The following is a 25471-nucleotide window of genomic DNA, read 5'->3' as shown; positions in this document are numbered from 1 at the left end:
GTAACATACCTAGAAGTTATTCTTGATTTGGTAAAGAATTTTCATTCTCTCCAGTAGAGCATTTTGGGTCACGCTACTCTGTTATATTCCATTCAGCTTTGAATGACTGTGTGTGTGTGTGTGTGTGTGTGTGTGTGTGTGTGTGTGTTTCCTTTTTTTCCCTCCTAAATTCTAGTTCTCTAAGCAGAGTTATAATAGCTTTATTTTTAATACATAATACTTAAAATGACGGGATATTTTTGATCACCAAATTCTTAGCTCTCGATGATTAATTTTGCATTGTACCTATGTTAAATACCACATCAAACACATACTTGATAAAGTGAGATTTATCTGCTCATTCCACGTAAGTAGGGAATGACTTTAAGTATTAGAATCTCTTTGGAATGTCCCGAGTGTGTATCACAGTTCGGGAGGCTACGGCCACAGCTCTCCTAGCGAGTCCTCAGTCAGCACTGGGTCTTGCTCTCTCTAGCTTACAGAAAACTGTGTCCGCTGTCGTCAGGAACTTGAAGTCCTGAGAAAGAACCTCGCATGCGTGTTCCTGCAAACGCAACATAGTTACGTGGCTTGTCCTCAAGTTGGTTCTGCACTCCAGCGGGAGGTCTCAGGAACCGACTAGCACTTACTGAGCATAGCAACTCATTTCATCCTTCCAACAACCCAGGAAATGAGGCACTACTGTTTTCATTTTACAGATGGAAAATGATACCCAGAGAAGCTACGATGGTGCCCCGATCGCAGAGCCCATGAAGGCTGTAGCGGGGATTTGAGCCAGTATAGCTCCAGGCCTTAAGCAAACGCCGTCCGTGGTGACGGGTGGAGGTCAGCAGGCTGTTTCTGGGCGCTGGACTATTTCCTCCTGGTTCTGAAGACAGCCCGTGTGAACCTCACACCACGGTCAAGTGCTGAGCTTACCTTGTTCACATTCGTGACTCCCAAGTTTTTTAAAAAAACATCTAGCCTTGAACCACTTTCAGATCAAAAGGACTTACATTCATAGTCTTGTGCAGATTTATAATGGCACCGAATTTCAGTAAAACGTTTTTGTAACATCACTACAGGTTTTATGGTACATGAATTCTCTCTGAATTTTCTCTTTGTCCATTTGTAGCTTTTGTGTTAGTGTCTAAGCTTCCTCTTAAACTAGGGATGATCCTTGAGTTTGCATGCCGTTGTCTTTTCACTGATGATTAGCACAGACATAGATAATGAGTTGATATCATGTACAAAGTCATGTAAGTTGTGTAACAAATAATAGTTTCTATACAAAATCCCTTTAGCTCGTGTATTGCCTGACAATGAGCAAGGTTGTAGTAGACCAAGATTATTTTGTTTTTATTTTGAAAGGCCTACAGTATGCAGCCTTTCTCCAGGACAGCAACCCCAAACAAGGTGAACTGATTTTGCGCTATGTTATTTTACTTTTTAATTCTGCCTTTTTTGGGTATGCATTTCCATCTTTTTTTAGGCTCTCTTAGTTTATTCTTGCTAGAATTACTCATTAAAATCATACTATCTTTACATTGCTTCTAGTCTTGGATTTTATGCTAGTAGGTTTGCATTTTTGAAACTTTCTGCAAGTACTGGACTGTCATTTCACATCCGGTGCTGTCGATCAGGCTCTGTCAGAGTGGCTGACGACTGGTGAGATCCAGTGAATATGCACACGTAGCCCTTGACACACATGGAGAATTTCTGAAGTCCCGTGTCAGTGGATTGTGTCTGCTGGAGGAAGCACGGCAGCGCTCTCCTGTAACAAACACCTTATGTCATTCATACCCAGAACAACGTTTCCTGGATTCACAAGTAGGAACTTTTGAACTTGACTTCTGCGTGTTAGACGTGAGCAGCCGCCGCTGTCCTGAAGAGCGAGCATCCCACGCGCAGCTGCGGCATCCGCGGGCGCCCACACGTCTCTTCCTTTTCCTTGACTGGAGTTGTGCATTCCCTCCCACAGCTGTGAGAAGCTAGGGCTAGCCGTACACCCTCTGGGGAAGACAGATCCTCTTTCCTCTTTGTGTCCTGCTGGGACGGGAAGGGGCGGGTGGGAGGAAGGCAGGAGGCTCTCGGGAGACCGGGGCTGTGGGCCTTGTCTTGATGATCCGAGTTCCCATGTTGAGAATTACCGTTAGGTGAATTAATGTAAACAAAAACATCCAAATGATGAAGGATGGCGGTGTCTGTTGTTCATAATGAGTCAAATATAAGCCACTGAAATCCTTTAAGATGTTTCTGCACAGCTTTGAAGAAAATATTCTGAAAGACATTGTTTCAGACTGGGAAAGAGTTCTGTTGATTAAAAATAGACCAAAGTATGTTATCCTTACTGAACCCTATAAAATCGACGATTTATGAGACCAAACTTGTAACTTTTATGAGATAAAACTGAATTGCAGCTTCGCACCTGAGCCCCATGAGTGTCCCCAGTGACCTCTGTCACGGCCACCTGAGCCCCATGAGTGCCCCCAGTGACCTCTGTCACGGCCAGACGTCCACGTGCACGTGTCCTGTCCAGCTCCGCAAGCGATGTTTCTTCTGCCGTGCACATGTTAGGGTCAAATGTCAAATCAATATCTTACCTTTTTTTTTAAGTAGTATGACTGAAACCCCTTCCCCAAAGTAAGTTTGCAGCAAATCTGCACCAAGTAACCAGAAAACCAGAAACGGTCATGCTTTTTTATTACTTTGGTTGGTAAAGACCACTTTTTCTAATAAAAAGCGAACAAAATTTACATTTTTGCAGAATTTGGTAATATACTCTAGCCATGGCTCTGAATATGGGTAAGAAGACATGAACCTGGGACCTTTCTCGCTTGAAGGAGCGGCCAGGAGGCCCCTCGTGAGGTCAAGCAGGGACAGGTGCAGATTCGGTGCCGGAGGAGACGTTGTCCCCTAGACAAGGCCCACGCGGAAGCCTGCGTGTTGGGGCAGTGACTGACCTGAGAGGAGACCAGAAAGCAAACCGTAGGCAATGACTTATGAGAAGAAAAATGATGGCGGAACATAAGCCTGGAGCTTCAGGGTCCCCCTTGAAAGTGGCCTGGATTGTACGACGTGTGGGCTCGACCCTTACCCCTTTATTAACCACATCGACGGAGGAAGGTCGAGTTAATCCCACACTCTTAACACAGGTATTTGGTAAAAGCTAAGAGTGATATTTATGAGGAATTAATGAATGAATTAGTGCTAAACTAAGACAACTGTAGTATCTTTCTGTTCCTCGTTTAGTGGCAGTGGCTGTTCACACACAAAGTGTAACAGAAAACGTATGAGAGCGTCTGCCCTTGGCGCCCGTTCCTTTATGGGGACAGCCCCACTAAGGAAGGAAGCCGCCTTCTTTTTTTGTTTCCTTATGGTAAGGTCCTTTTGAGAATGTGATTAAACCTTTAGTTTCACATTTTCAATTAATTTTTCCAAATTTAACAGACCCTGAAAATTTGACAGCTGTCAGAGCACTGACATTCTGATTAATGTTATTTTCAGTAAAGCATCCAAACCATGGATGGGAAGTTAAGACCAGTGAGCATCTCCGTTTACTGCAGTTCTCTCTGTTCTCACAGTGTGCTGATTACTTACTGTATTTTGTTTAAAATGCAGAACAAAACAGAGGTTGGTTTATTTGAAATACTAAGCTGTAGTTGGTGGTTTGGGGTCTTCAGTTTATTGAAGAAATTATTCCATAGATTATATAAAAAAATGAAAGCTAATGTCAGAACTGGGATTGGCTCTGGACTTACTTCATTTGGGCGGGTTTCACTATCAGATCACGTTAAAATATTCTGAATATTGATACTGTTTAGGAAAGAAATTTTAAATTTAAAGAAGCAAATTTCTAGGTATTTTTTCCCTCTTGTTTTAACACAGTAAATGTCTAAAATTGTTTTTAATGCCTAACTTCTGATGGACTTTAGTTTCAATTTTGTTCTTAGTCATTGCAGATATTGACAAAATGTCATACGAAATTATTTTGTATTTTTTGTAGGACTGGGAAACAGAAAATCATGACTGGTATTGTTTTGAATGCCATTTGCCTGGAGAGGTGTTGATATGTGACCTGTGTTTTCGTGTGTATCATTCCAAGTGTTTGTCTGATGAGTACAGGCTTAGAGACAGCAGTAGTCACTGGCAGTGCCCAGTATGCAGGGTGAGTACCTACGAGCTTTCATGTGCTGGTCAGAGGGTTGGAATTCACTGGTAATAGCTGTGCAAGACCCCCCAGGTGGGCACGCCAGGTGAATGGATGACGGACTGGGGGGTGGGGGTCACCTGCCGAAACAATGGTAAATGAACACAGCACTGGTCAGTGCTACCCCAGAATACCTGACATTCTCACGGTACGGACCGTAGAACGTTCCAGTCACGTAAAAATACACTTTCCTCCCTAATGTGACACTTGCCTCTGGATTGCGTGACTCCCGCCATGGCTAGCCTTTGGAAGTCCAGGAGTAGCCTCCCTCGCCGGGTTCGGTGCAGTCTGTCCTCTCCGCTCAGGAACCACAGCCAGCAAAAGGCACATTGTTGGAAGCGTTTTGTATCTACTTCCCATTTGATATCCATGTAATGTCGCCTTTATTTTTTGTCATATCACGGGTTAGTTTATTTTTTGCTTGTGTTTTATTTGGGGGTGGAGGGACGGGTCAGCTGTATATGAGCCCACTAATTACTTAAAGCGGAATGAAATAGTCGGGTAGGAAAAATAGAGACTTTCCACAATTATTTTCATTCCTGTAACTTCCCTAGTGACAAGTATACCTGGCTGTGCTTGTTGGTCGTAAAACGTGTGTGTGTGCGTACAAGTGGTGTGGGACGCCTGCGTACGCCACATCTGGCGTTGACGGTGCTTAGTAAAAGGTTATTTTATTGCACCCTCTGTTGTTTTTGTATTCATAATTGCTGTGATCCATATTTGGAACCATGCAAGTCGCCCAGATTACTCGTGGGCTCAGTTTCTGAATATACTTTGTATTACTTGAGTTAAATATTCGTTTATAATGTAAAAAAGTTGTATCTTAATAATTTTTCCCTTCTTTAGTGTTGGTCCTAGCTTTGCTGCCAGCATAATGAGCTTCTAATATTGTCTTAGTAACTTTGTATTTTCTTAGTATACTTCACCTGACCAGCACCTCTGTACACACACCCACTGTATATGCGCAGTGTGTTACCTCAGTGTACTTCGCCTCACCAGCACCTCTGTACACGCTCAGTAGACATACCGGCGACCACGAGGGTGGCATTATCAGTAGGGTGTAATGATGATTCATAATCAGATGCCGAAATGCTAGTCATCGATGAACCGCTCAGTCTGCATGTATTAGTATCAAGCCTCAAGCTGCAGACCTCTTCTTTGATGTCTACAAGAATTTATGATGTGTCCATGAAATTCGTTTAATTGGGGGTTGGGGAACTGCATACATATACATACTTTATTTTTATGGATTTGGATTGTGCATTTAAAAAAGCAAATATTTGTTTTCTGGTAACAGTTAACACTTGAAGTAAGGTATTAATGAAACCTTAAGAACAAGAGCATTAAGGTAGTAAAAATACAAAGAGGTGGGTTGCTGATCGGATGGGAGGGGCTCTGACCTTCCCAAAGTGCAATTCCTGATGTCCAGGTGTCCTTATGGCCACAGCTTTCATAGTACAGACTGAGCAAAAACACTGGGGTTTTTGAAGACGCATTAAACTTTGATGTGGATATTTTATATTCCTGAGTGGAAATTGAACAATTATACCTTTGAAGAAAATGTCTAAGGCTACTTTCATAGGATTTCACGGTCAAGTTGTCAGGTCCCCTTTTCCACGTTTGTTTGCTCTACTTGGTGGGCCAGATGGTTTTTTTAAAAATTTCAGAGAGTTACTGGGCCACAGTAACTGGGCCAAACATGGTAGTTTGGTAGGCCCAGTTACTGGGCCAAACACAGTAGCCACAGTGGAGCTCAGTGTACCCCATCTGTCTTTCTTTCTGTCCTTTGGTTTTCCTTTCGTCTTTGTCCACCTGTACTTGCCCACATTGTGAGAGGCTTGAACTTGGGGCAGGGATGCTGAGTCCCTAAACACTCGTGACCCCACACTTGTTTCTTAGGCTAGGAGCTGCTCTGGGGAGGCTCAAAATGCCTGTATTTGGGTTGGGATGGTGAGTTTTATTTTGAGCTTTAAAATGCCTAAAGAAATAGTTCTTTCTGTGTAGGATCTATTCTGTTGTTTTGTTACATTCAAGAAAAAGATAATGTATTAACAGTTCTTTCATGGGAGAAGGAATCATAATAACCTTGAAATTTTAAGGGGATTTTAAGTATCTTTAAGGGAAGGCTTGTGATTGACTTGTTTTTTTAAACAGTGTCGAAACTTCAAATAAAACCATTTTTGTGATCTAATATGAAAGTAACCGAGCAGATTTAAATGTTCTTGCTCTTAATGAACGGAGAGGGTAGGGACTGGGACAGAGAACATGGTTGCAGATGAGAACATCACTGCCCAGTCTCCCCCATTAGTGTTTACAAAGAGCACAGACTAACTAGACACACTCACGAGGAATTTTGAAGGCAGATGCCCAGAGCCCAGTTTCCGTGCAGGTTGGAGCAGTAGCGGCAGCCATCCGTTACTACCTAAACTTGAGTATTTCTGATATCTTAGAGTGAGCAGGAGATTTTTATTTCTATGTAATCTGTCCCTGACAGTATTGAAAGTGCCACTAAGAATTGGTTTCAGCCAGTGGTGAACTATTCAAGCAGATTTAATGCATTTATCTGACCATTTCCAGATATTTTAAGAAGGCAATGATAGAAAGTTTTCTGTATTTAAAATAACTCCATTAACATTCATAATAAATCTCAGGAATTTTACAATCTTGAGGATATTTCTTTTGAATGTCTGACTTAATAATCATTTAAATGTACAGACAGGGTAGATTGTTCTTGTAAAGTAGCCTCTGAATGTCACGTTATCATTTTGCTTTGAAAAAAATTCTAGTAACATACTCTTCTACAGTTTTACAGGGAACTCTCATTCATTAGAAAAAAAGGGGAGGATTTAAAATTATTTCTCTTATATTTACCTATAAAAATCCAAGTAATTTAGTGAAGAATAAAGAAAAAAATGACATTTCCAGAAGTACTAGGACACGGCAGGCGGATGTCCTCACAGACCTCTCTCCGTGTGTGTGAGCACAAGCGTGTGTGCGTGTGTCCGTTTGTCCTGTGTCTGTGACTTGACCCATGACTTCCCGTCACCGGTGTGTATCCAGCACTGTCCCTGAGCCATCGTTTATGCCCTTCTGGGGCACGTTTCCATCAGCCGCACGGTCCTGGCTGACCAGCGGTATCGTGCTGGAGGCCCCTTGCCGGGCCACGTGCCGCCGAGCCGCACCTGCGCTCACCCCCACTCGTGCAAGCGGTCTTCTCGCTTTAATTTATTTCTGTACGCAAATGACGTTTGTGTTTTGTTGTAGTCCAGCGTATTTGAATTTTATATTCCCCAAATAGCCATGAATTTTTCATGACAAAAATGAGAAGATCATAACTTTTTAGTGAAAGTAGCTTTTAAGATTTTATTTGCCTAAAAGATATATCTTTAAAACACAGTATAGTCAGTCGTGTTTTTTAAAAACAGAGACACTTAAAAATAACATGTATTTATGTAATTGTTTGATCCCCTTCACAGGATACATTTATTAAAGTGGAATTCATAAAGTTAAAGGATAGGCACATTTTAATTCATGATAAAAATCACCAAATTGCCCTTTGGAAGATTATACCTGCTTATACCAACGTGAAAGTGTTTTCCGGTGTTCTGTCACCAGTGTGATAGGGTACACACGGATGTCTCCGTTCAGTATTGCTTCATTATTATAGAGTTGCCAGATCACAATGTCAGCTTATCCTTTGACGCGCTGGTCACGGAAGGCGGGCCTGTGCGTGTGCACAAGTCTGCGGGCCCGTGTGCGTTTGTGTCCCTGCGTGGGTGTCTCCGCGTGGTGTATTTCATGTGCACATGAATGTGGGACCGGGGGTTTCTTTGTGCATGTGTCTGGTATGTGCACACGTGTGTACATGTGCACACGCATGCCTGTGTATGTGCCGAGTGTACTTGCCCGTGTGTGTGCGCTCCGTGCTCTCTGGCTGTGCTCCTGCTGGGAACAGCAGGATAATGTTTGGTAACTTCTTGAATGTTCTGTAGCGTGTGGGCGGAGTAACACGCTGTCTGTCCCCGGGGCCGCTGCTGAGGTCGCTGCTTGCTGCCTGGCAGAGCTCGGGTGGGGGGCAGGACAGACCTCTCCGAGCCGGAGGGGAGACCTCTGTGGGGGGGTGAAGTCCTCTCTCTGGGGGCATAGGTCTCTGGATGGGGTACAGACCTCTCTGGGGGGCGTGCAGAGCTCTCTCCCCACTGCCCCGTGGAGGCACTGGGCACTTGCACAGGCCTTAGGGGGCTCACGACCCGGATTTCTGTCTTTCTATCTGGCAGATAATGAAAATGAAAGCATCTCACGACTTGAACTAAAACTAACCCAGGACTCCATGGCCATGAGGGGCCACCTGGAGTCCGACGGGTCGGCGCCAGCTTGTGGACGGCGCTGAGCTCTGGGGGTGTCAGTGTGACGTGTGCTCGCTGAGGGGCTGAAGCCGCAGTCCTGACGAAAGCTAGTTCCCGGAACTGGAAATGGAGACGGACTTCTGAATCCACTTTTCATTCTTTCTGCTGTGTGGGCAGTACAAATTTATTTTTTTTAATTCCCAAAGTAGGGAGGTCAATCATTTAATGTTCAGAATGAAGTAAAACAAAATGCTAAATGAAAATACTTCTAGGGTGCCTGGGTGACTCAGTGGGTTAAGCCTCTGCCTTCAGCTCAGGTCATGATCTCAGGGTCCTGGGATCGAGCCCCACATCGGGCTCTCTGCTCAGCAAGGAGCCTGCTTCCCCCTCTTTCTCTGCCTGCCTCTCTGCCTGCTTGTGATCTTTTTCTCTCTGTCAAATAAATACATAAAATCTTCAAAACAAAAAAGGAAACTACTTTGAAAACATGTACTCCCTGCGGCTTGTTGACCAGGAGACTGACACCTTCGCTTTCTGGTCTGTTTCTCTGTTCATGTGAGAAAGTTGTGAATATTTTCACCCTGAATATAGTTAAGTCAAGTTTTCAGCCAGATTAACAAATCTGGAATGGAGATTTGATTTTTAAATAGAAGTCGAAGCTTTTTGTCTTTATTTGTTATATGGTAGACAGACATAGTACTATTAAAAAATGAGGGGCGCCTGCGTGGCTCAGTCATTAAGCATCTGCCTTCCGCTCAGGTCATGATCCCAGGGTCCTGGGATGGAGCCCGCCTCGGCTCCCTCCTCCTTGGGAAGCCTGTTTCCCCCTCCCACTGCCCCGCTGTGTTTCTGCTCTGCTGTCTCTCTCTGTAAATAAAAACAGAAAAAGTGAACATGAGCCAAATATATTTTACAGCTTTTAAAGCTGGATCATACCATTTTTATATTAACAAAAAAATATATTTTTAAAATAATTTTTGTCTGAACCAATCTTTTAGGAGGCTTGACTCCAGGAACAGGTGATGGGAGCATTACTAAAGCCAGAGGGTCTTACAGTCGGGTCTAGCCTCTGACCTGGACCCAAACAAGAAAGAGAACCACGCATTTTCTCCATTATCTTCTCATGATGAATTTAACAGTATACTAGGCCAGGAAGCATATGGGTGTGAAGAGTTTTGGGTGGTGGAATATCCGTTCTTCCTGACGCATCTTTTGTGAATAAGGTCATTTGAATTGAATCGGCGCTTTTCCTTTGTGTTCTGAGGGATCAGGAGATGAGGGTCGGTCTGGTCTCCTCAGCAGGGTAAGACCCCTTAGTGCGGACAGCGCCGCGCTCGGCTGGGGTGACCGGTGCGGACGCGGCGCTGCGGGCCCCGCGCGACCGGGAGAGGGGCCGGCGGCACCCCCGTGACAGGCCCGTGAAGCGGAGAGAGATGCTTGTCCCGGACCAGAAACACAGACGCTAACGTCCTTCAAAGAAGAGCGGGGAGGCCGGTCCGCCGGGAGGCCGCCGCCTCTGTGTGGTCTCTTCTTCGGGCTGTAGGAGGGCAGGACCGCTGTTCCGAGACACAGCCCTGAGTGTGTCCTTCCCGCCCGTCCCCAGGGCACCCCCAGTACCCGGGTGCCCGCCCAGGCGCGTCCTGCGGGCGGTGGACCTCCGGGTGGGCGCGCGCCCTGCTCCCGGCTGGCGCGTTGTTCTCTACATTGTTTGTCTGCTGGACGCGGGCGGGGAGAGGAGGAGCCGGAGCGGGCGGGGGCGCTGCAGGCTCGACCCGCGGGGGCTGGAACCCAGGACCCCGCGACCACGACCTGAGCCGAAGGCAGATGCTCGCCGACGGAGCGGCCCCGTCCTTGTGGGCACGTGGGGGGCGAGGGGGACCCGCTTCTCTGCGGTGCGGGGCCGCCCGGGTCACCCGCGCCGCGGCCGGACTTGGTGGGCAGGACTCGGTGACCCGGACGGGGAAGCGAGCGCCCCCCAGGACGTGCGTGTGTTCGCGGCGGAGGTAGCACTCCGGGACGCCGTATGCGCGGACACCGCGGTGGGGACCCCGGGCCACCTCCCTGCTCCAGAGGCTCGTGCACGCAGTCGGGTTGGCCAGTGCGCTTCCCGGGTCCGCAGCGGTCACCCTCTGGACCCCGGTGTCCCCCGCTGACCGGGACGGCAGAGCCAGGACAGCGTGACGGAGGTTTTTAAACTTGAAGCCCCTGCAAGTCCTGACAGCGACGACGGCGACGGACGGTTGCAGGAAGTCAAGCGCATGGGGCGCTGGGGTTTAGGACGGAGCCGGGGACCCGCGCTGCGCTGACCCGGGGGCGGGGGGTGAGCTGCGTGTGCGCGTGCGCGCTGCTGTCCACACCCCCCGCCCCATGCACCCCACCCCGTCCCCAGAGGCTGAGCGGCGACGTCAGCGTGGGTGGGGGTGACAAAGCGCGAACGCAGGTGCATTTTCAGAAAACTGTCCTAGAAGGTGACTGTCGGTCAGGGGCTCCCGGGCGGGGCGGTGCGGACGGACGCGGCGGCCTCTGGGCCCCTAGCTCCTCGCCCCAGGCCAGCTCTGCTGTGCGGCCCACAGCCCCGGGCGCTTCCTCTGAGTAGGGACTCACGGGACCGCGTCGTGCCCCGGGGCTGCAGAGGGTGTCCTAGACGCCGGGCCCCGTGGGGCGACCGCGGCAGTGTCGGTGCAGAGGACATGACCCGGGACCCTCTGTGCTGTGGCCGCAGGGACTCATCAAGGCCGCCGGTTCTGCCTGTGCTGCGGCGACCGGCGCGGATGTGTTCCTCCCGCAGGGACACGTGCGGCCCCTGGCACCACAGCGGCCGGGGTGCTGTGGGGCGCACAGCCGTGGGGCCCGGTGAGCTCACGGACGCCCACGCGGGCCTCTGCGGTCGGAGGGCGAGGCGGTGTTCAGGTGTTGGAGGGCGGCCAAGCGACGGGACACCCGCACTGAACACAGCGGCTTGGAGCGGCCGCCGCGCAACAACCAGTGCCGAGTCACGCGTCTCGCGGGGAGGGATTTCCTGTGCTTGAGCTCAGCCGTGTAGGATGCTCTGTCCCGCAGGCGACAGTCGTATGACTAGCAGCGGTTCCTCGGCTAGTATTCATTGAGCGCTTACTGTGTGCACATATTGTACGAGGCCTTGGCAGACACCCGCTGAGCTGGACCCTTGGGAACCCTCTGTCCGCAGAACACAGTCCGTCCAGGGGTTGGCAGACCACCACCAGCTTGTGTCCTGTTCATGAGGTTAGAATGGGTTTTACATTTTTTAATGGTCAAAGAAAAATCAAAGAGGGGCAAGTATTTTGTGAGGTGTGAAAATCCTAAGAAATTCGGACTTCAGTATCCCAGAGCCTTACTGCTTTTTCAGTGTGTAGCAGAGTTGAATGGTGTGGACAGACTCCTACCGTTTGTCTAAGCCTGAGCTATAGACCGCCTGGCTCTTCACAGAGGTTTGTCAACTGCTCATCTGACCCCATGGCAGGAAAAATAGTCTAGATATTGGGGACCCCCAGGAGAGTGTGACGTCCTTGTCTTGTGTCATCGCAGGCTGGGGGACTTGGATTTGCTCAACTCTAGCAGCACAGATCTGGGGTCCAGGGACCTCTGATCGCACACTGGTTTCATTTGGGAACTAGCTGTGCTGAGATACTCTTTCCACAAGTTCGTTTTTTGCTAAGATACGCTTCTGCAGCTGAAAATCTGGGTCTCTAAAGAGCATTAAAAATTCCAGACCATTCAGTCTGAGTGCTCATTCCTGTCATGGCGCGTGGCGTCTCATCAGTAATGACCTGGGCATCAAGGGTTACTCATCCCTTCTTTAAGCCAAAACCACCATAAGGTCCTGAGTGTGGCTGAATTGCCGGACTCGTGTTTTCTCTATGGCATGCACCCAGCCTCTTCCAGTTTGCTCCGACCGGCCCTTCTGGTGACGGAGGCGAGTCCCCAACTCATCCCTGACTCAAGAAGACGTTTAAGATTGTCCACTATTTTCCCCATGAGGAAAGCAGCCTCTCGGTCAACTGTCGTGTGTTTGAGAGCTTCTCGCTTGAGTCTCACATTCGTAACACACCTGCAGCCACGGGATCATTGTCCTCTGAGAACGGTTATAGCAACTTTGGCCACGTGATGCCGAGGCTCTCCCGATTATTTGTAGACACTGACCCGAGTTATCCCTCTGTGCCAATGTGAAGTTACTGGAACTCACGGGCTGCAGAGAGGCCTTTCCTGAGGGCGCCTGCGGTCTGCAAGGAGAGAATGCGTACAGGTCTGCAAAGCCTGAGGAAGAATTGGGTCTGGAATAGCCTGCAGATGTCTAAAAGCTTTAGTTTTATTTTTATGACCTTGTTTTAAAGAGCAATCTGCTTAGTTGTGTTACAGAGTAGCATTTCCCTGAGAAGCTGCTCCTTTAATTTCTGTTCAAGTGGCTTTTTCTCAAGCCACGTTCAGTGTCTTGGTTTGGCTGAACTGACACAGTTGAAACACTGTGATTGTCGCTAAGAGATCTCGCGCCCCAACGGAGGCTGCAGTGCGTCCTTCCTTCCTTCGGTGAAACCGTAAAGCTCTGAGTTACAACAGGGAGGGGCCGCAGCACAAGCCCATCAGCTTAGCAAGTGTGCAGGCATCTTGTGGCGAACGCTTGGTCTTCAGAAACGGGGGGAGAGGCCGTGTGCATGCAGGGTCCCTTGTAGGCGTGAGCTCCTGCATCGAGGCCCACAACTGGAAGCTGGTCCAGGAAGCAGGCCCTTACCACCCCCTGAGTGCTCAGGGAGCCGAGGTCCAGGCACAGAAGCCCATCGACTGGACATCTGCAGGAGAACCCTTGTTTGTCCTCACAAGATTGGGGGGAGGGGGGCGTTGGGCTTTTTTTTTTCCTTAAGATTTTGTATATTGGAGAGAACACAAGCAGTGCAGGGGAGCAGAGGGAGGGAAGTAGGCCCCCCACTGAGCAGAGCCCGATGCGGGGCTCGATCGCCTTCTCTGCTCCGGTTCTGACAGTCCATCGGGTGCTCGTTTCTGTAGAGAGCAGCGCGGGGGAGAACATCCATGTTGCAAGAACGTTTGTCCAGCATCAGGAATAGCTGACCATGTTTCCCCTGCCCAGAGAGCCCCGCACACGCCCCTGGGTGCGCACAGCTGCACACCGATGTCTTTCTCTGTGGTGCTGGCTTTGGGGGCAGCCGCTGGTGGTTCCCACGTGTTGCTGGGGGTCGTGTGAAAAACGAGAATCCACAAGGTACCACAGAGCTGCCCCTGCCCCTGCCCCCAAGACTCTAAACCCAGAGTCCAGGAAGTGTGGTCAGCTCCAGACCTGACCGGGTGCTCCGGCTCTGTCACGTGTCCCAGCCACCTGAGGATCGAGCAGAGCACGCAGGGACCGTCCCTCAGGGATGCTGACCCCAGTGTGACCACGTGGGCTCGCTGGTCTCTGAGCTGTGCTTGCTGGGCTGGAAGCCCAGCTGTGTTTCCCAGAAGTTCACCAGTGTCTCTGGGTGTGGACAGACTTGCACAACTGCTCTGTGCCAGGCATCGGTTAGACGCCGTGTGCACGGGTCACATGGCAGCCCAGCACGGCAGAAGCAGTAATTGTACCAGAGTCCAGGTGAGAAGTGGAAAGAAGCGGTCAGGGTTATTGTTTACAGTTTTTATGAATTTTATTTAAGTCATTTCTGCATGCATCGTGGGGTGCGAACGCAGGACCCCAAGATCACGTGTTGCATGTTCTTCCGACTGAGCCAGCCAGGCGCCCTGGGAAGGCACCACGTGGAACGGGAAGTGCAGGAAGCCACACGTGCAGGAAAGAAAGCAGTTGGCCGTTTCCGTTCAGGTGGTTTAGTGTTGTGTGTGGGTGACTGGTTCACACGCCCCAGTGAAGACTCAGTTACCTGGGGAATGCTGGCTCCTGCCTCCAGTCCGCCACGGTGTTGGGGCGACGTCCGGCACGGACAGCCCTTTGGGAGCGGTGGCTCCAGTCGGCAGGGACCCGTCCTCTGGGGGCCCGCGGGTGATGGCAGCTGGGATGTGCTGTCCGCACCGAGTCAGCCGCGCGGGACGGCCTCCGTAGACCAGGGGCTGCCGGGAGGCCTCAGCCTCGACGGAGGAAGTGGGACGTTCATCTTCGCGCGCTGTCTAGAAATGACACGAAAGGGAGAGTCCCGTCTTTTTCTCTTTGCATGAATTTAGATTTTCTGAGACAGAAATTGAAGAACCTAATTAGCTCTTCAGGTCAGGCTGATAGAAATTGGGGTTACTACTGAACAGACCCCATAACCCTTGAAAACAGATAAGCAGGTGTGCAGCTGTGCTGTACAGAATTCACAGGTGACATGGACTTTTATAACCTTTTAGAGGAATCGTGTATGTCGAAATTCACCCTTTAATATTACTAATTTAAAATGTTCCCGAAAGGGTTTCGGCCAACTTTTCTTCTCTTTCTCTCTCTCTCTCTCTCTCTTATTTTTTTTTTTTTTGATAAAATAAGTGATTCTACATCATGTCATTATTACATCATCATTCGTTGTATCTAAAAATGGTTGAAGTTCTAAATATCAAGAAAAAAATGTGTAATTCTGTGAGGTCTTAGGTCAAATACAACCTGTTTCCGTTTTACTGTCACATTAAATGCTATGCACGTTTAGGATTTCTTTGTGTCAAACGCATTGGAAATAGTGTAGGTTTGAATACAATCTTTGCATACTGTATCTTTTATATATAAAAGTCTTTTACATGAAATAGACCTGTCAATAATCATATTTTATATCTGGCCTTTTCTGTTTTTAACAGAGCATCAAGAAGAAAAACACAAACAAACAGGAGATGAGCACGTACTTGCGGTTCATTGTCTCCCGCATGAAGGAACGGGTAAGCCCTCCCGGCGGTCGGGACCTCCCAGAGCTCGCGTCCCGTCCCTTCCGGACCGGAGAGGGCACCAGGGCCTTTCCGGGGGCATCGGGTGCAGAACGCTGCGGCCCGAGTTCCTTTGTCTGTAACGGCTGCTCTGCTTGGTCAGGCGTCTCTGAGCGGAAGTAGAGGAGACCCACGCTCTCTGTCTCCGCTGACACATTTCTGTTGTTTCATCGTTTATTTTTCAAAATCTTTAATTGAAGTGTAGTTGGCGTGCGATATCATATTATTGGCAGGTGTACAACACCGTGATTCGACCTTTGTATGCACGACTCCGTGCTCACCAAGAAGAGCAGACGCACAGCGAGGACGGTGTGTTCCCCGAGCTGCTGTTCGTCCTCGTGACTCACCTGCTTATTTATTTACTTAAGGTTTTATTTATTTATTTAATTTATTTGACACAGAGAGGGAACGCAAGCAGAGACGGAGGGAGAGGGAAGCAGGCTTCCTACCCAGCAGGGAACCCGCCATGGGGCTCGATCCCAGGACCCTGGGATCATGACCTGAGCCGGAGGCAGAGGCTTAACCACTGACCCCCACCCAGGCGCCCCATGACTTACATATTTTATAAGTGGAAGTTTGCCCCTATTCCTGTCAATCCCCGATGCTCCCCCGTCTGCGAACCACCACTTTGTTCTCTGTGGTTAACAGTCTGGTTGGTTGGTTGGTTTTTTAGATCCCGCGGACCAGTGAAATCATATGGTGCGTGTCTTTCTCTGACCGGCTTATTCCTTGCAGTGTAACACCCTGTGCTTCTGTCCATGTCATTGCAAACGGGAAGATTTCGTTCTTCCTGTTGGCTGAGTGGCATTCCTTCGCGTACACAAACCTCTTCTTTATCCGTCCTTCTGGTGAAGGACGTCTGGGCTCTTTCAGGTTAGCTGTCGTGGCCGTTGCTGCCGTTCACGTTGGGGTACAGATGGCCCTTCTTTTCCCTGCATCTGTATCTTTGGGTAAATACCTAGGAGCGTAGTTGTAGAGTGTGGGGTAGCTCTATTGTTTGTATCATGAGGAACCTCCATGCGGTTTTCCAGAGCGGCCGCACCAGCTTGCATTCCCACCAACAGTGCAGGAGGCTCCCGTTTCTCTGCGTCCTCGCCAGCATCTGTTGTTTCCCAACTTGTTAATTTTAGTCATTCTGACTGGTGTGAGGTGGGACCTCTTTGTGGTTTTGATCTGTGTTTCCCTGATGCCGAGTGATGTGGTCTTCTGCCCATTTCTTGATTGGATTATTTGTTCTGTGGGTGTTGACTTTGAAAAGTTCTTGATGGAATTTGGGTACTGACTCTCTATCGATAGGCCGTTTGCAAATACCTTGTTACATGCTGTGGGTTGCCTTTTAGTCTTGTTGACTGTTTCCTGTGCTGTGCAGAAGCTTTTTATCTTGATGAAGTCCCAGTAGTTCATTTTCGCTTTTGTTTCCCTTGCTTCAGGGGCTGTCTCTGAAGAATATTGCTAGGTTGATGTGCAAAAGTTTACTGCCTGTGTTTTCTTCCGGGATTTATGTAGTTTCAGGTCTCACATTTGGGTCTGTACTCCATTTTGAGCTATTGTTTACATATGGTGTAAGAAAGTGTTCAATTTCGGGGCTCCTTGGTGGCTCAGTCATTAAGTGTCTGCCTTTGGCTCAGCTCAATATCCCAGGGGCTTCGTTGTGAAGCCTGCTTCCCCTCTGCCTCTCCTCCCCTGATTGTGCACTCTCTCTCCCTGTCAAATAGATAAATAAAATCTTAAAAAAAAAAAAAAGTGCCCAATTTTCACAGCACGCTTTATGGAAGAGATGGTCTTTCCCTGTTATATATTCCTATCTCCTTTGTTGTAGAAACATTAATATTTTTACATTTTTAATACATTTATCAAAATGAACGTTTAACGGATACATCTAAAATGAAGTGGAATTTTCCAAATAATTGTTCTATCAAAACCCTAAAAATGTCGCCTTAAATGATACAGTACACGTACGTTTTTCTAGTAAATTCTGTCGTTTAGAAATTGTTTCACTTGTCTCTCTTGGGCTGTGTTTGAAACATGTATCTGCTGACCTTTCAGGCCATAGACCTTAATAAGAAGGGCAAGGACAACAAGCACCCGATGTACCGGAGGCTGGTGCACTCGGCGGTTGACGTCCCCACCATACAGGAGGTAAAGCCTGCCCTCGGTCCCGTTCCCCATACCCCCAGAGCTCCCGGGTGACTCCGCAGCTCCCAGCCGCACAGGATTCCGGTGCCCTTCCTCCCTGAGGGCTGCCCGCCCACCCGCTTCCTAAACATAAAGGGCCCCGCTGCCCTGTGCACGGACCCAGCGTTCTCGGTGGGAGGCCCCGGTGGGAAGCCACCGTAGCTCCCGGAGGCTCAGTCAGAGCAGCCGCTGGGGTCGGCTCAGGTGATGCTCCGATTCGGGGTCCCCGTCTGGGTGGGCTTTGCTCACTTGAGCCGTGCCGCGCGGGCGTCTCTCTCAAGGGAACGGTGGTGCCTGGGACCGGAGTGCTGGGAAGCAGCAGACTGAACCTGAGCAACACAGAGATGATAATCAGAAAACTTAACTCTCCTGTTTCGTTTTGTTTTGCTTTGTTTTAAAGATTTTATTTATTTATTTGACAGAGACAGAGCGAGGGAGGGAACACAAGCAGGGGGAGTGGGAGAGGAGGAAGCAGGCTCCCCGCTGCGCAGGGAGCCCGATGCGGGGCTCGATCCCAGGACCCTGGGACCATGACCTGAGCCAAAAGCAGACGCTTAATGGCTAAGCCACCCAAGAGCCCTAAAACTTGACTATTCTTGAGAGTGCTTAATTTTACCTCTTCTGGCCAAGGTTTTTTGATGGCTTTGTTAATGTGTGATTACAAGTTGCAGTAAAATCCCGAACATTTTAACATGTTTCCAGTGAGGATTGCTGAAGCACTCGTTCCATACTTGGCACGTCACTTTGAGCGTAAGACTTTGTGTGGCCGTAATAGCTCATGGGGGCGGCAGGAATCCTCGGGAGTCATTCCACCGGTCTCAGTCGCCGTGACCGCTGGGAGGGATGAAATTCAGTAGAAGTTCAGTAGAAGAGTAGATGAAGCCTGTTCCCTGGAAAGGGGCCAGTAGAGCCTGGAACAAAACAGGGAGTTTTTACCTCATCTCCTGCCCCCAGGTTCCGTGTCCTCAAGCAAAGCCTCATTTCCTAAACCCTAAGGTCCCTGAGGACGATGAAGGCCCCCGCTGCCCTTCCTCCTCCTGCACAGCCCCACCCTGGCTCGGCTTCCTCCTCTCCCTGAGGGCACCTTCCACGCTCTGCCTAGTTGGACCCCATCTAATGGGAGAGCACGCAAGCTGGGGGTGGAGCAGACGGCGCTGTGAGGGGCGCAGGTGCGGTCCAGGAGTGGACAGCTCTGTAAGGAAGAGAAAGAGGAAGACAGGATTGTATATCTTCGGTAGCTTACGGTTCAGACCAAAGTCAGTGCCACGATGGGGCCAACATCAGACATCCCAGAGTGGCTTTGAGAATGCTGGGTGTCTATCAGACCCCTGGGAGCTGTAGAACACGCCAGGGCCTGGGCGTCCGGAGCCCAGGGCAGTTAGACCCTCAGACGGGGGCTCCGATGCTGGTACTTGTGAATCCGCCCTGTGACCTGTCGGTGGCGGGCACAGCAGCCCCTCCAGCACGGGGGCTCCTGCAAGCCTTCTCCAAGGACGGACAACTGCAGTGGGTCTCCGGGGAGCTCAACAGAACTGCCGGGTCTTAGATACTCCGGAGGCCTTTGTGTTCTACATTACTTCAAGCTGATTTCCTAAAAGTAGCACCAAGATAAGAAAAGCCGTCCCTGCTACCTCTAAATAACTTTGCTATACCTTTCTTCCAAAAACTTTGCCTTCCCTGTAAAAAATCCTCGAATTCCTTCCATAATCCTTTTCTCTGGCAGCTAAAGGCAAAGCGACAGAAAGCCCTGCAATGGAGACCCTTTAGATGCAGCATCTAATACAGTAGAAACCCTTGCATTGCCTTGCTGCACAGAGGAACACCTAGGACTTTATTTTAAAGTTACTTGTAATTGGGTTCCTGGTCCCGCCTCAGAATTATAAATGTATCTTCTTCTCTGTGACATAAAGCATCACAGAGGCTGGTGGTGGTTGTCTTTTTTCAGTGTTTGTGCACGTGTGTTGTACAGACGGTGGCTGTGTCATTCAGGTCTCGCCAGCCCCCTGGCCAGGGCTCTCCTTCGCACGGCGGGTCTCCGTCCCGCAGAATGAGGGGCACGCGTGTTGGGCAGAGCCCAGCTGGCCGCTGAGCGGGGTGGGTGGCCGCCGGACCCCACGATCCCGGCTCAGGCCGGCTTGTCCGGGTGCCCACACGTGTCCCCTCCATGCTGTGGGACATGGGAGTGGTCTTAGCGTCGTCCTGGAAAGTTCCCGCCGTGCGCCCGTGCTCTGACCCCGTCTGTCTAACACGAGACCCTGTCGCCCTCTGCAGAAGGTGAACGAGGGGAAGTACCGAAGCTACGAAGAGTTCAAGGCGGACGCGCAGCTGCTTCTGCATAACACCGTGATTTTCTACGGAGGTTGAATGGTTTCTCTTCTCTGTGCATGTTTCCCCCGCACCGCGCACATTCTGGGTCAGGAGATGCCTTCGATAAAATGCGATTCAGAACATCAATTCTTCAATGATTTCTAAGTAGTAATGTCAGGGTTTCAACTCAAAACTATTTCATAATGTGGTTCTGGCTTATCAAAGTGCCCAAAAGCTCCAGCTCACTAAATGATGAAAACCGTACCCCTTCCCGTTTCAGACGCAAGCTTAGTCGCGGGACTTCTGATCAGCACTTTGATTGATTAATGTCCTGTCATTCCGAAGGAGAGAAACAGGCTGCTTTGAACTTAGAGCTTCAGTTCTCTGTTGAAGCAGGAAAGCTGCACAGAAAGTGTGGTTTTTGTGCCTGAACTTTATTTAAAATAGACATTTTTGTTTAAAATAGTACGTGGCCACTTTTATCACTGAAAGAAGCTGTAAATGTATGACTTTGGACCGTCTTGTGTTTCTAGATGACTGGTAATAGATCATCTCTGCCTTTCATTACAGCAGACAGCGAGCAGGCCGACATAGCCCGGATGCTGTACAAGGACACCTGCCACGAGGTACCGCCCTCCCCTCCCCTGCGGAGGTCCTGGCTCACGCCTCCAACCTGCCATTTCCTTGAAATCGCTTTATTTCCGTGTTTGACGTATGTGGAAAGTAATGCAAACGGAGGGGAGAATTTCTCTAGGAAACCTGGGGTTAGGTCGAGCTGTTGAGTAACTTGTACAGAGAAAGGCTTCCTCTTCTGGAGCTCCCTCAGGCAGGCGGGCACGTGGCACTGGGCAGACACTCAATAGATGTTCGCCTCGTTTTCAATTTTACACCGAAGTACAGTCGTCGTCAGTGTTGGGTGAGCGCCAGGGTCCCGAGTCCACGCATCCCTCGCCGCGCCTCTGGACGGGGGAGTCCCTCGCGCCACACGGCATCAGCACACTGGGGCCGACTGTATCCCCGCCCATCGCTGAGACAGGCTGACGTCATGACAGACAGTCCCCTTCACCTCCCCGCGCCGCGTCCCCCCCGCCCCCGGGAACCACCAGTTTGTTCTCTGTGTTGATGAGTTCCTTTTATTTTTGTTGTTTGGTTTTTCAGATTCCACAGATAAGTGAAATTAAACAGTATTTATCTTTCTCTGACTCACTTAAATCAGTATTACAGTCTCTAGGTCCATTCACGTCCTTGCAAAGGACAAGATTTCATTCTTTATAGGGCTGCTTAACACTCCCACGTGTGTGTAGACCACATTTTCTCTGTCCGTCCGTCTCTTGGGGAGCATCTCGGCTCCTTCCACAGCTTGGCGCCTGTGGACGTTGCTGCTGCAACACTGGGTGCCCCTTCTTTCCGCTGCGTCTGTGTAGTTGGGGTAAATACGCAGGAGTGCAGGTGGCGTCTCCCTGTGGTTCCGACTCGTGTTCCCCTGATGCTGAGTGATGTGCAGGAGCATTTCTTCATGTGTCTGTTGGCCATTTGCGTGTCTTCTTTGGAGAAGTGTCTGTTCATGTCCTCTGCCCTGCTTTCTTGACTGCATTATTTGTCTTTTGGGTGTTGAGTCCAAGAAGTTCTTTATAGATTTTGGTTACCAACCCTTTATCTGATAAGACATTTTCAAATATCTTCTCCCATTCTTCAGTTGTCTTTTGGTTTTGTCAAATGTTTTCCTTTGTTGTGCAGAAGCTTTTTATCTTGGTAAAGTCCCAGTACTTCATTTTTGTGCTTTTGTTTCTCTTGCCTTTGGAGACGTGTGTAGCAAGAAGTTGCTGTGGCTGAGGTCACAGCAGAGGTTGCTGCCTGTGTTCTCCTCTAGGATTTTGATGGATTCCTCTTTCACATTTAGGTCTTTGATCCTCATCTTGAGTTTATTTCGTGTGTGGTGTAAGAACATGGCCCGGTTTCATTCTTCTGCATGTGGCTGTCCAAGTTTTCCCACACCGTTTGTTGAGGAAACTCACTCTCTACTGCATATTCCTTCCTCCTTTGTCACAGATAAATTGGCCATATAGTCATGGGTGGATTTCTGGGTCTTCTGTCCGGGTCCATCAGTGCTCATGTCTGTGCCAGAATCACACTGTCTTTATGACCACAGCTTTGTAATACAGCTTGTAGTCCGGAATTGTGATGCTTCCAGCTTTTTTTTCTTTTTCAAGATTGCTTTGCCTGTGATTCCGTACAAATTTTAGGATCATTTGTTCTAGCTCTGAGAAAAATGCTGTTGGTATTTTGGTAGGGGTTACATTCAACGTGCAGACTGCTTTAGGTCTTACGGACATTTTCACAACATCTCTTCTTTCAATCCATGAACATGGAACACCTTTCCTTTTCTTCACGTCATCTTCCGTTTCTCTCATCAGTGTTTCACAGTTTGCAGAGTGTGCACGTCTCTCTCCCGTTTGGTCAGGCTTCTTTCTTCCCAGTATCTTACCCGTTTTTGGTGCAGTATTGAATGGGATTGATTCTTTAATTTCTCTCTGTGCTGCTTCATTATTGGTGTATAGATAAACAACAGATTTCTATACATGGATTTTGTAACCTGTGACTTTACTGAATTTGTTTATCAGTTCTAACAGTTTTTTTGGTGGAATCTTTCCAGTTTCAGGTGTGGGCCGTTATCTGAAAATAATGGAAGTTTTGACTTCTACCTTGCCGATTTGGATGACCTTCATTCCGTCCTTCCTTAAGATTTAATTATTAGAGAGACAGAGTGAGAGAGTGGAGGTGGGGTGGAGAAAGAGAGAGCCTGATGGGGGGCTCGACCCCAGGACCCTGGGATCGTGACCTGAGCCGAAGGCAGACACTTAACTGACTGAGTCACTCGGGCGCCCCTGGACGACTTTTAGTTCTCTCTGTTGTCTGACTGCTGAGGCCAGGACTTCCAGTGCTGTCATAAATAACAGTGGTGACAGCAGACATCCTTCTTGTGTTGCTGACCATACAGGAAAGGCTCTCACTTCTTCCCCATTGAAGATGCTGTGGGTTTTTCGTAGATGGCCTTTATTATATATTGAGGTATTTTCCCTCTGTACCTACTTTATTAGGGGGTTTTTATCATGATTGGATGTTGTGCTTTGTCTGCATCTACGGATGATCATGTGGTTTTTATCCTTTCTTTTATTAATGTGGTGAATTATGTTGATTGATTTGTGAATTTTGAACCATGCTTGAAGCCAGGAATTAATCCCATTTGATTGTGTTGAGTGATTAATGTATTGTTGGATTTGATTTGTTTTTATTGAGAATTTCCACATCTGTGTTCATTAGCGATATTGGCCTATAATTCTCTTTTTCAGGGGAGTCTATCTGGTGTTCGTATCAGAGTCTCATAGAGTAAGTTTGGGAGTTTTCCCTCATTTTCTGTTGTGTAGAATAGTTTGGGAAGGATAGGCCCCTCCCCCCGGCCGTCCAGCCGTCCCTCCACGGACACTCGGGCGGCCTCCATGTCGCAACTGTTGTAGATGACGCCGCAGTGATCTCGGGGAGCACGTGTCCCTGCGGCTTAGCGGTTGGCTTCCTTGACAGACACCCGGCAGCGGGACTCCTGGGTCACAAGGCAGCTCTGTTTTTAACTTTTTAAGGATCATCTGTACTGTTCTCCACAATGGCCGCCCAGCCTGCTCCCACCAGCGGTGCCCGATGTTCCCCTTTGTCTGCATCCTGTTTCTGGGTTGTTGGTTCGCGCCTCGGACAGGTGTGCGCGACAGCGCAGTGGAGTTGTGATCTGATTTCCCCGATGACCAGTGACGTTGCGTCTCCTCACGTGTCTGTTGGCCACTGCATATCATCTTTGGAAAAATGTCTGTTTAGTTCCTCTTCATTTTTAATTGTTTTTTTTTTTTTGGTTTTTAGGTGTGGTAGTTCTTTACATATTTTGGATTTAACCCTTTATTGGATCATTTGCAGATACCTTCTCCCATTCATTAGGTTGCCTTTTCGTTTTGCTGACTGTTTCCTTCACTCTGCAGAAATGTTGCCTCTGAGTGAAAGATCCATGTTGCAGTTCCGAGATAGATTTCACAGGCAAAAAACCCAAACAACAGAGTTTATACAGTAAACTGTTGCACACAGTTTATTCAGTCAATAAATGAAATATATATTAGGGAACGTCCTTTTGATTTGATACACGCATGTGAAAACCATACTAAATCTTGCAGAATTGTCTTAATTTATATAAAAACTCTTTTTTCTTGATTTCAAGTTTGGCCTTTGTTTTTTCTCTTATTTAGCAAATATTTATTGAGTGTCTGCTCTATGCTGTGCAGTATTTTAGGGAGAAAGTGGCGGCCGAGGTACTGCTTTCTGCTCACGGGGCTGTACTCTGAAGAAAAACTCAGAAAAGAAACAGACAAAACATACGTCTTTACAAATCATGAAAGAGTGTTAGGAAGGCCAGCAGGGGCGGATGCAGAGCGCGGGGAACGCTGGGTGCGGAAGGGGACCGGCCGCGGGGCCCCGGCGGAGCGCGGGAGCGCACACGGGTGGTGGGCTCACGCCACGGCTGCTCTCCCCGTGTTTACTGGGAAGTGAAATGGTTAAACTTAGAATCTTCAAGCCGGACGATGCACGTAAGAGAATGTTTGCTAACGTACATGGACGTTTTACAGGGTTGGATGTTCATGTTTTTGTGGCTAAAATAGTTGCTTTTCTTTTCTAGCTGGACGAACTGCAGCTTTGCAAGAACTGCTTCTATCTGTCCAACGCCCGTCCTGACAACTGGTTCTGCTACCCTTGTGTATGTGAGACTCTGTGATTTTCTGTTTTTTACCTCTTAAGTACGTGAGGTATGATTCTAAGGAAGTTATTTCCAGTTTGCTCAAGGTTTACAGTCCTTCCTAGATACTTTTCTTTGTATATAGTATATATGGTTTTGATGATTACAAAACCTGAAACAGAGGGTTAACAACTTGGCATCCTTATCCATCTCGGACTTTAAAATGAGGAACTTAAGAACAAACTCTGGGTCCCTTAATATTTATCACAGAGTGAATTTCTGCCTTTCCCCTCAGTCTTTCACAAGAAGTATATGGTTTCGTGTGTGTTTGTGGCTGTGTCCTGTGCCCCGGGGGGACGTGATTTCAGGAAGGGTCTCTCTCTCCGGGACGGGAGGCCCTGGCGCCCCGGCTGCTTCCTGACCTCACTGTGCCTCCCAGGCCCGTGGGCATCGCTCTGAGCCGGTGAGCCTGCACCGGGCCTGCCAGTCCCCTTCGTGACCGGGTCCAGGTGTCGGGGCGCCACTCCCGGCGGTGAGGACAGGGCATTGGCCGCGTCGCGCACATGCCTCGGCTGGCCGCGGGGACCGCCTCGCCCCTGCGTGCTGACGCCTGTGTGTCCGGAGAGCGGCGTCTCCGTATTGCTGCTTTATGCACGTTGCAATTTTTTGGTATTTTTCTTGAAGGCAGAACCAATCTGAGAAAAACATCTATGTTTTTAGGAGTTAAACCATTTTCAAGACAATGGACTGTACTCACTAGATTGTTCACTGTTAGTGATGTGC

At 48.8% G+C, this 25471-nt stretch overlaps 1 protein-coding gene across 6 annotated transcripts in view; it reads left to right on the top strand.

Moving 5' to 3' along the window:
- Positions 1-25471, top strand: part of ZMYND11 (zinc finger MYND-type containing 11) — a 117956-nt gene that overhangs the window by 79083 nt on the left and 13402 nt on the right. For 3 of the 6 annotated variants that reach the window (XM_044228261.1, XM_044228260.1, XM_044228263.1), the window contains 6 exons: positions 3986-4147; positions 15316-15393; positions 17485-17577; positions 19885-19972; positions 20491-20546; positions 24632-24709. In XM_044228261.1, coding sequence (XP_044084196.1) covers positions 3986-4147; positions 15316-15393; positions 17485-17577; positions 19885-19972; positions 20491-20546; positions 24632-24709 — 555 coding nt within the window. The remainder of the gene's footprint in view (positions 1-3985; positions 4148-15315; positions 15394-17484; positions 17578-19884; positions 19973-20490; positions 20547-24631; positions 24710-25471) is intronic. The other 3 variants (XM_044228262.1, XM_044228265.1, XM_044228264.1) reach the window with 3 other exon arrangements.

Source organism: Neovison vison, chromosome 12 (assembly GCF_020171115.1).
Source record: "Neovison vison isolate M4711 chromosome 12, ASM_NN_V1, whole genome shotgun sequence".
Classification (NCBI taxonomy): domain Eukaryota; kingdom Metazoa; phylum Chordata; class Mammalia; order Carnivora; family Mustelidae; genus Neogale; species Neogale vison.
This window is presented reverse-complemented; position numbering and strand designations above follow the sequence as displayed.